Here is a 9,750-nt window from a genome sequence, read left to right as displayed (position 1 = left end):
AGAAACCGTAGTTATTTAGCCTAACTGCAAGGCCTAAGCTCAGTGAAGTTACTTCAGTGAAGGACAGAGATAAGGGAGGGGAGACAGAAGATGATAGAGACAGAAACTGTTATGGGAGCAGGTCAACCTGACCTAAGAATTCTTTCTGATAAAAAGGAACTAGAGGCAAATGTCACACGAAATTCATAAAAATGAATATGCATGAACCTATTGTGAAACTGTATGCCTATGTATTTGAGAGGGAGATAAAAAGAGACCTGCAGTTCTCAGAGGTACGCATGCCTTTTTAAGGAGAGCAATCTCCGCATGCGTCCAGCGCTGTAACAAAACATACCGGCTTTACAATTTTCACAAAGTTGAGGGGTACTTTTTCTTTTCTCCGCAAAACATCACTACTAAGGTTAACAAGACTGTTGAACTTCGATAAATATGTGCATTTAAGTGGTGAATTGTGTTCCTGTCCAGGGCAGGACGGTTGGAACTAGATGATCTTTAAGGTCTCTTCTACCCCAAACCATTCTATGGTCCTGTGATACTACTTAAACACCAAATAAACCAAGTTTGTAAATGAAAGAGTCAGTGCCTTAAATCCAGCTACAACTAGAGCACTGTCAGTTTTCAGCTGGGCAAACTCAGGGCTCTGTAGCTCTTGCTAAAGCCAACAGTTTCATCATAGGAAATGTCATGCTGCTGGAACCAGTTTTTTTCATTAAAAAAGGAAATAAACCCATGTTTTTCAGCAGCAAAGCATGATGAAAGATGTAGAGATTGTTGCTGGAGCTGTTTCTCTCCTGCCTCACTGAAGTATTTGGACAGCACTTGCAGCTAGTGTCCCGTAAGGATCTGAGGGAGAAAACCCCTCCTACAGTAACAAATCAATCCTTTTGTGTGACACTCTGCAATTTATACAACCACCCTGTGTAATTTAAGAAGAATATTCCTGCTCACTGCTATGTTCAGGGTAATTCAGCCAAATTTTCCATGTCTATGTTGACCTTGACTGCAGGTACTGCCTACATCAATATTCAATACATAGATTAGATAGGCAGGATGGTGCATGGAGGATTACTCTGTATTGACATTTTGAAATCAATACAGTTGGCAAAAGAAAACAGTCGGGAGTGCAGAGGGCCGTTTGACTTCTGATACCACAGTTCATTGTCTCTCGCAGTTCCCTTTGGTGTGTGTTTACACTGAGTCCAATTCAGGGAAATGTTTTTGACGAAAAAAATGTAAAAACTGACCCCAATGTCCTTTGATGAAATTGAGCAGAAGTGTCCTGAAGGAATATACACTTAGCAAGGCATAGAAGCTTGTATCAGATTTGAGCTGAATTAGTTGATGTGATTTATGTAAAGTGCCAAGGTGTAAAAAGTAAAAAAAAAAAAAAAAAAAAAATTAAAATAAAAGTGTGATTGGCATAGCAGTATTTTTTCAATCTGAATGGCCTTTTCAGACACTATAATTATTTTTAAATGGCAAATAGGAGGCATATTACCATTTTGTGCTGACACAGATACTTCCATTGATGATGATCTCTCATGTATCTTACATTTCTGCATTGTCATCATTAGTCATGAATTTGTTCTCTGTAGATGAGAAGTAACAAAACAGAGAGAATTGCTTTTGTTTGCTTAATAGAAAGAGGTTTCTCATTTGCAGAGAATTGTTGGCAATACTTGCTGTGGGAGGGGCTATAGTTATATAATCTCAAGGCAGACGGCTGAGAGCTTAGAGTGAGTTCCACTGTGCACAAGGTAAGTGGGTTCTTTTATTTGGACATGCAGGGAGTTGTATGTGAAACTCAGTCATTGAATGGGTTTTATAGATTGAATGTGTGTATGTACTTTCTTTACTAACATGGTTATGTGTACCAAATGTTAATTCTTAATCAGCTGCTTCTGAGGTGCAGAGAATTAGAAAAAGAAGTGCAGATACAACAAGTGGGGAGTGTTTTCTCTCACCTCCTCCTTCCTACTCCAGAGAAGCTGACGTGTTATTTACAAGGGGAATATGGTGGTGGTTTGGCCGTTTTCCTTTTGCTGCTGTTAAAGCTTCAGCTTTGTTGCTGACAGGGTGTCAGTAGCTGTGAGGCTGGTACAGGCTGGGCACTGTTTGGGTGTGTTTGTGGCTGATGTGCACACATGGTTCTGAGTGGGGTGGGTGACACTCTGCCTAGAAACTGTTGTTGCTTTAAGTGTCTGCCTAGAAACTGTTGTTGCTCGAAATTCCAGCAGAGCTGGAACTGGACCAAGCAAGCATTGCCCTGAGGCTGTGCCAGTGTTAAAGGCAAATCTGATGTTACCAGAGGCAAAATAATTTCCATGTTTTGGAGGTTTGTCTAAAGACATATTAGAAGCATGGAGTGTTGTAAAAGGGATTGACTGATGGAAAGGATTCCTTCCTGGCTGGTTATAATGGAGCATAATGGCTGCTGGAGAAAGCAGAGCAATTGCTGAGTTTATAGCATGTATCTGATTAAACAGTAACTGTGTTCTGAGATAATGCCAAAACACACAAATTGCACATTCAGTGTTCTGGTCAGAACAGAACAGTTTGAATGAAAATTGTTTTGGTTGACTGGTTTTCTCCCTGGGCCAATTGCTGTAAGTACAGAGTTCTGCTTAAACATTCTGCACGTGTTAGTAACATTTGAAGGCAGAATGATATGTGGCAGTATCTCAATACATTCTAACTTTTACCTCCACTGTTGATTAGGCAAAGTCTTGGACGATAAATCATTGGTTTCAAAAAAGAGAACTTTGAAAGCAAATTAGAGAGTTGAATACAGGATTGTGAATGTTTATTGCTCAACCCTGCTTTCTTCATTGCAGATACCAGGGAATCAGGAGGTGGAAACATGTCTGGAAAACCCAGGCTGCACTACTTCGATGGACGTGGCCGCATGGAACCAATTCGGTGGCTCCTGGCAGCAGCTGGGGTTGAGGTTTGCTTCTGGTCTTTTGTGCTGAGATCCTGTGACAAATATGTGCTTCTACTGTTCCTTCTGAAAAGTGTGACTGAGCAGCAGTTTCAAGCTCTGCCTTCAGTGCATTGCTGAGCAGGCCAACAGGGACCACGAGCTTGCCCTAAGCAGGGGGCAAGTTCCTGTCTCACTTGCATGCATCGTGTGCAAAGCCTGCAGGTAGCACCAGAAATGCTCCTCCCCTGTAGCTACAGAGAGAAGAAATTTAGAACCCCAGCAGCAGAACCTGGCTTCTTAATCTTCTGATTACAGAAGTCAAGCACCTGCAATTCTGAGAACCTTCAGTTAAATTCCAAAGTCCAAAACTACAGGTTTTCTTTTTTTTTTTCCCTCTGACAGATTCTGATACTCAACCCGAGATAGTGTATGGGAATCTGTATGTTTCAAGATACGAGGGCTTCTGTCACAGTGAAGGCCAATGTGCCTGAAAGATTTCAAATATGATTTATGTTTTATAAATATAAAATTGCCCAAAACATATCACTTTAGGCCTTTTTTACCTAAAGGAGGAGAGGCTAAGTCATGGAATGACAATAGAACTTTTCTCCTTCCTGCAGTTTGAAGAATCTTACCTGGAAAAAAAGGAGGATCTGACAAAGTTACGGAAGGGTAAGTTTCCTTCACTTTTTGATAATACAAGCAGCAATAATCATAATAATAAAAGTAATCAGAATTAGAATTAGAATTGCTTGTCTGAGATCACCTAAGAATTCTTAAGTCTTAGTGCCTTAAAAAGAAAATGGCATAGACTCGTTTGTACATGAGCTCTAAGAGTTGCACACTGCAGTGTTAGGTGATATCATCCACCCAGGTGCTTCAACCTCCACTGAATCCCAGAAGGGCTGAGGTCAGAAGGGACCTCTCAAGATTATCTACTCCACCCCCCCACTTCAAGCAAGGCCCCCTCCAGCCAGTTACCCAGGACCATGCCCAGCTGGGTTTTGAGTATCTCCAAGGATGGAGAATGTACAGCTTCTCTGGACAGCCCACACAGTCCAAGAGCCTTTCTTGAAGTTCAGATGGTTGACTCTCCTTTGTTGTATTGGACTAAATAGTTCATTTAGTTGTTGTTCTGCACTGGGTGTCTGGTAAATTGCACTGGTCACATGGTCTGTCTCCTTCTCCCCTTTGCCCCCTGAGCCCCAGTAGCAGTGGTTTCTCCCTTGTCTCCTCCTCTCCTCTCCCCCTCCCCACTTGTATCCCACTGCCTGTGGTTCTTTACCTCCACTCTCCAATCTCCGGTTTGAAATCTCCCACCATCAAGCATTCCTCCTCTTTTCCCCCAGGGATGTTGCCTGGATTTCCAGGTGACACGTCTCAAGGAATAAAGTAGGGCTCTGGTCCTGAGGAGAAGAGAGCCTCGAGTCTTTTCCTTTTGTCCTCGTAAAGGCTGGGATGGGCGGGGGTCCAGAGCAGCCGGATGGCACCAAACGGCCCCAGAGATCAGCCCCTACAGTTGGCACCCAGGGGTCGTCTCCCACGAGGTCTCACTCCTTTGCTTCACTTTGTGACCACTGCTTTCCATCCTATGGCCGTAGAGGCCTTTGTCTTCAGATCATCTTCAAAGTCATTAGCATCTTAGGTTGCCTTCAAAGTTGTGGTTTTATGATCCCTATGAAAACAGAGTTCCAGATTTCCAAGTTTACCTGTTCCTCTGCTGCAATCCTGCCCCCAAGGCAACAACCCACCGTGCTGGCTTCCGCCTCTGTCTTCCTGGACATGGTAATCATGTCTCTTCCAAACCAAATTGCATGCCTGTGCCCTTCACCTGGCCTGTGAAAAGCAACCTGAGCTTGGGTTAGCATTTGCAGTCCTGCTGCCCTGTAGGAATAATCACTTGGTCCCTATGTAACAGGCTGCCTTTCAAAAAGTATTTTGGGACACAAGCAGAATGCTAAATGCACCCTTACAAAGAAAGACATATCTGATCAGTCATCTGAGTCAAGAAATATGATTCCATCAAGCAAAAACTCTTGCAGACTCTCTGATCTGATACTTCTCTTTCTGGAGAACAATTTTTACATCTTGCAGGCTAAGATAAGACTTCTGCATGCTAGCAAAAGCGTTGCATGGCTCCAGCCTCACTCCAAGTGATATTTGGGGCTTGCAGGAATCTCATGTAAGTCTCTCATTCTTGCCACTTCATGCCTAGACAGATGAACTTCCATTTATAAAGTCAATAAAGTTGTCACAAAGATCGTTTTTGCTTTTCAATTCACTATTATTTATATATTCATTAGTATTCACATTATATGTGGATCAGTGCTTAGAAAGTGCAATGTATTCAGCAGAACATGACAGAAACTGGCTGGACCAGATCTTTCAGTCCTTCTCATCTCTGTGAACCTCCATGAAAATCACCTGTGTTAGAGCCATGCAGTGCATGTATTGTTCAATGTGTGACAGCTGCAAGTTCTGCCTTTCGCTGTTTCCTCAATCTCAAATTCCCACAACTTCATTTCCATATTATTAAGTTATTAACGAGTCACTGCTGCATGGTGAGCATTTTACACACTTTCCTGTAAGAATGAGGAAGGTTGCTACCAAAAGTGTTGTCAAGCATTGGAACAGGCTGCCCAAGGAAGTGGTTGAGTCTCTGCGTGTAGATGTGCACTTGGGGAGAGGGTTTAGTGGTGGAATTAGGCATTGCTGGTTTTACAATTGGATTTGATGATCTTGGGATATTTTATCCAGCCAGATTGATTCAGATTCTAAATAAAAAGGAATACGTGTAGTTTCTTTGCCTAACACATGTGTGGGTGGTTCTCACTGAGAGACTGAACTTCTCCTTGTGTTCTTCCCCTTGGCCTAGATGGATCCCTGCTCTTTCAGCAAGTGCCAATGGTAGAGATCGATGGGATGAAGCTGGTGCAGACCAGAGCCATTGCCAACTACATATCAACCAAGTACAACCTCTACGGGAAGGACGTGAAGGAGAGAGCCCTGTACTGTAACAGTACCACCTTTGCTTGTTAGACCCCAGCCCACCCTGTAGCTCAGGGAAACACAGGGGTATCCAGCTCCCAGCTGGATTCAGTGGGAGAGGGCAGCAGTGCACGAGATCACTGTGACTGCAGCTGATGTCCACAGCAGAGAGAGCCAGCTGGATTCCATAGGGCAAGTGAGCCCAGGAATCATCAGTCAGAGGTCAATGCACTTATCAGAAGAAAGCAGTCGGGGGGCAGACTGTCCCACTGATGCTGCATTTCATTTTCTCCTGCAGTTGTCAGCAGCATCATTTTACCCTCCTCACATTCAGGGCAATGTCTTTTAAGGGAAGAAAAAACTCTTCTCTCTCTAATTACCAGGAATTAGTGCAGATTTCATAACAGTTTATTGAAGGAGAGGACTCCTGGGGCGCATGTTTTCACCTGAGGTATTTCTGAATGCTTCAGTATAATAAGTACTGGTAAACACATGTGTCACGATATTTGCTAGAAATGGTATGGACCTGCTGTAAATCTTAGGCTGTCTTATTGGATTTATAACACGAGTCTGGATGGCACACATGAGAATTCTGTATTCAGGTTCACAGACCCATATTCCAGACAAGAATCAGTCCCAGTAAGAAGTGGGAGTCCTACAGTCTTTAGGTTTCCCTAGGAATTTTGCATTTGCCTTTGGCCCAAGCTCCCTCCCTGCCTGGCCCCAGTGCAACTGCATTCCAGGGGGAACTTTGCCAGGGTATGTGTGTGTGTGGGGGGGGACAGAAGAGGCAGGGATTTCCCAGCATCTCAGTGAGGTTGTGCCAGGAGTTATTGTGCTGTTCAGACCTACTGTGTGACCTGACCAAGTGGATCTCTGCCTTTCAGAATTGATATGTACGTGGAAGGAATGTTTGATCTGAATGAGTTACTCATGTCATATGGCTACCTACCACCAGAACAAAGGCAGGAACATTTTGCAAATATGATGGACAAGACTGAAAACAGATACTTCCCAGCCTTTGAGAAGGTATGTGGCAAAGAGCTAGTGGCTGAATTGATGCTGTTACCTTGAAGCTCCATCCTGGAAGCACACTGGTTTAATGGAGGAAAACAGACGAGAAGCCACCCCTGGAAAATCAATGCTCTGGGTTTTAGTGGTGCTGGGATTAAGGTGGAGACAGGATACCACAGATGGGACAGAGGGCACTTCAAATCTGGGAGAGATGTACAGCTGCAAAAACCCAGCACACACAGAGCTCCCCAAATGTCCATGTTTCAGTGTGTGTGTTGTTCAGACAAAAGACTCTACAGCACCAGCTTTGACATCAAGGTTCCTACTGAAGTGCAAATGGCCCTGTACCATACATGCTGTGTAAAAGCATTGCAGTTCCTCCTGTATCTCATACAGCTTGGGCTTCAGTGCAGCTACAGCAGGCAAGGCAAGATGAGGCCAACTGTGCTGCCAGACAGGAATGTACAAGTGAAAGAGCTGATAGATGATGCCTGGGGTGGCAGTGCCTTCAGATCATTGTTTGTACTTCAAGTATTTGAACGGCATTTCCTTCTTTCACTGACAACTCTGTGCAATGTGTGACCCTGCTTTGAAGATATATTTTTTATGAGAGAAGAATAGAAAAAGTTATATTTTATATATTTATATGTTATTTTATATTTTATTAATAGAGAAGAGACATGATCTGCATCTGTTCTCTGTCTTTAGGTTTTGAAAGACCATGGAAAAGACTTTCTGGTTGGCAACCAGCTGAGCAGGGCAGATGTTCAATTACTTGAAGTCATTTTGATGGCAGAGGAGTACAAACCTGATATACTTGCCAAATTTCCTCTCTTGCAGGTAAATGAATGAGCAATTTGAATATAGAATGAAAGGAAAGGACCGCTGATTTGCAGTGGCTGAGAAATATGTGGGAGTGAGAGGGTCAGAAGTGACTTGAAAAATAGTAAAATATCCCAAGGTCTGTAGGTGGCCTTGGCTACTCGTTTTTATATTTGTGGTATCTTTTTATAATCCCGAAAACAAAAAAGGGGGAATCATATAGCTTCTTCTGCAGCACCAAGCTGTAATGTGTCTTTCAGGGCACAGATAACATTGAAATGTCTGACAGCTGCAATGATTCTTAAGCACGGTGCTGTTTTGATTTTGTTTTGTAGAGTTTCAAAGCAAGAATAAGCAATATCCCCAAAATAAAGAAATTTCTGCAGCCTGGCAGCCAGAGGAAACCGCTAATAACTGACGAAGAGTTACCAAATGTAATGAAAATTTTCGACTGAGTCTAAAGCTGCAGAAACTATTCCATTGTGCTTGCTGACATTGGGGAAATAATGAAAACACTGAAAACCAAGTTTTGATCCTACCAGGAAAGGCAATAGTTCACTAAATAGGGGGTATATTGGACAACACAGAATGCTTTAAATAACTAAAGAGAATACCTGAAATAAATTCTTACTATTGATACTCAAAACCTGGCTGTTCATTGATTTCTTGCTGCTACTTCTATGCCTAAGATCTGTCTGGTTCTGTTTTTCTGCCATTCCCAAGAATTGTTGCAAAATTAGGAGAGATTATCCCAAACAGTAGGTCATGGTGTTTTTTTTCTGGGAAATGCCAGGAAAAGCCTGCAGGTTCTGGTTAGCTGAGGCTGAAAGTTTGGATTCTTCTTTCCTCTGAGCTGAACTTGGAATATCCTTAGACCAGATCTCCTACTGCACATCTGCTTTGCCACTAGACACTTGAAGTCTTGTAATGCAGCTTCAGCAATGTTTCCTTTATCAGGAGATCTATTGCAGCAACTTTGGAGACTCTGAGAAACAAATGCTGGTCAGCAGCTTAAAACTTGTTAAGGAAGGATTCAGGATGGCGTCAGGTATTAGTGAGAGCCTGGAATGCAGGAATCCATATTGACTTATGTCACTGTATATTAAACCAAGTTTAATGCAAGTTGTACTGGAGTTGTTCATTTTAATCACTAAATCCAACTCCACTATTGAGGTTAAAAAGACTGTTGAACTTTGATAAATATGTTCATTTATGTAGTGAAATGTATTCCTGTCCATGGCAGGAGGGTTGGAAGTAGATGATCTTTAAGGTCCCTTCTACCCCAAACCATTCTATGGTTCTGTGATACTACTTAAACCCCAAATAAACCAAGTTTGTAAATGAAAGAGTCAGTGCTCTAAATCCAGCTACAACTAGAGCACTGTCAGTTTTCAGCTGGGCAATCTCAGGGCTATGTAGGTCTTGATAAAGCCAACAGTTTCATCATAGGAAATGTCATGCTGCTGGAACCAGTTTTTGTCATCAAAAAGGAAATAAACTAATATTTTTCAGTAGGAAAGCATGTATTGCAGAGGGTTGTTGCAGGAGCTGTTTCTCTCGTGCCTCGCTGAAGCATTTATACAACACTGGCAGCTGCTGAGTGCCACCAGAACCTTGGGCTGTGGGTCCTGACTCCACGCCATGAGGCCTTCTCTGAGGATGAGCTCCTGGCATGGCCATGTAGTGTCAGGATCCCTCACAGATATCCCAGTTTTTGGTCGCTCAGAGCCTGACCCCTGGCACAAGGAGTGCTTGCTTGGCTTGCACAGGGCCTGCAGCCCCCGCCTCCCACAATTCACACAATCGCTGCTGCCTCAGGGGCCTCCGAGCCTGTCCCCTGCTCACGGTGTCCCAGCCGTGTCCCTGATGTGCAGCTGCCTCGGAGCCAGCCCAGTGGAAATGTTGTCCAGAAAATTTAGGTTTGTTACCCAGTGTGCAACAGACCAATAATTACACACTTAATTGAGACATTGACTATTAATTTCAGAGTTGTGCAAGCCTGG

At 43.2% G+C, this 9,750-nt stretch overlaps 1 protein-coding gene across 1 annotated transcript; it reads left to right on the top strand.

The window, feature by feature from the left end:
- Positions 1-1,704: 1,704 nt before the first annotated feature.
- On the top strand, positions 1,705-8,393 carry LOC131080966 (glutathione S-transferase-like). Its single transcript, XM_058019775.1, has 7 exons — positions 1,705-1,757; positions 2,835-2,947; positions 3,544-3,595; positions 5,799-5,931; positions 6,799-6,940; positions 7,634-7,765; positions 8,083-8,393. The coding sequence occupies exons 2-7, from the start codon at positions 2,861-2,863 to the stop codon at positions 8,200-8,202; spliced, it is 666 nt and encodes a 221-aa protein (XP_057875758.1). The 5' UTR covers positions 1,705-1,757; positions 2,835-2,860; the 3' UTR covers positions 8,203-8,393.
- The last annotated feature ends 1,357 nt before the right edge of the window (positions 8,394-9,750 follow it).

This window comes from Melospiza georgiana, chromosome 3, assembly GCF_028018845.1.
Source record: "Melospiza georgiana isolate bMelGeo1 chromosome 3, bMelGeo1.pri, whole genome shotgun sequence".
Taxonomy (NCBI): Eukaryota; Metazoa; Chordata; class Aves; order Passeriformes; family Passerellidae; genus Melospiza; species Melospiza georgiana.
The sequence above is the reverse complement of the archived record's forward strand: the minus strand, read 5'-3'. Positions and strand labels throughout refer to the sequence as shown.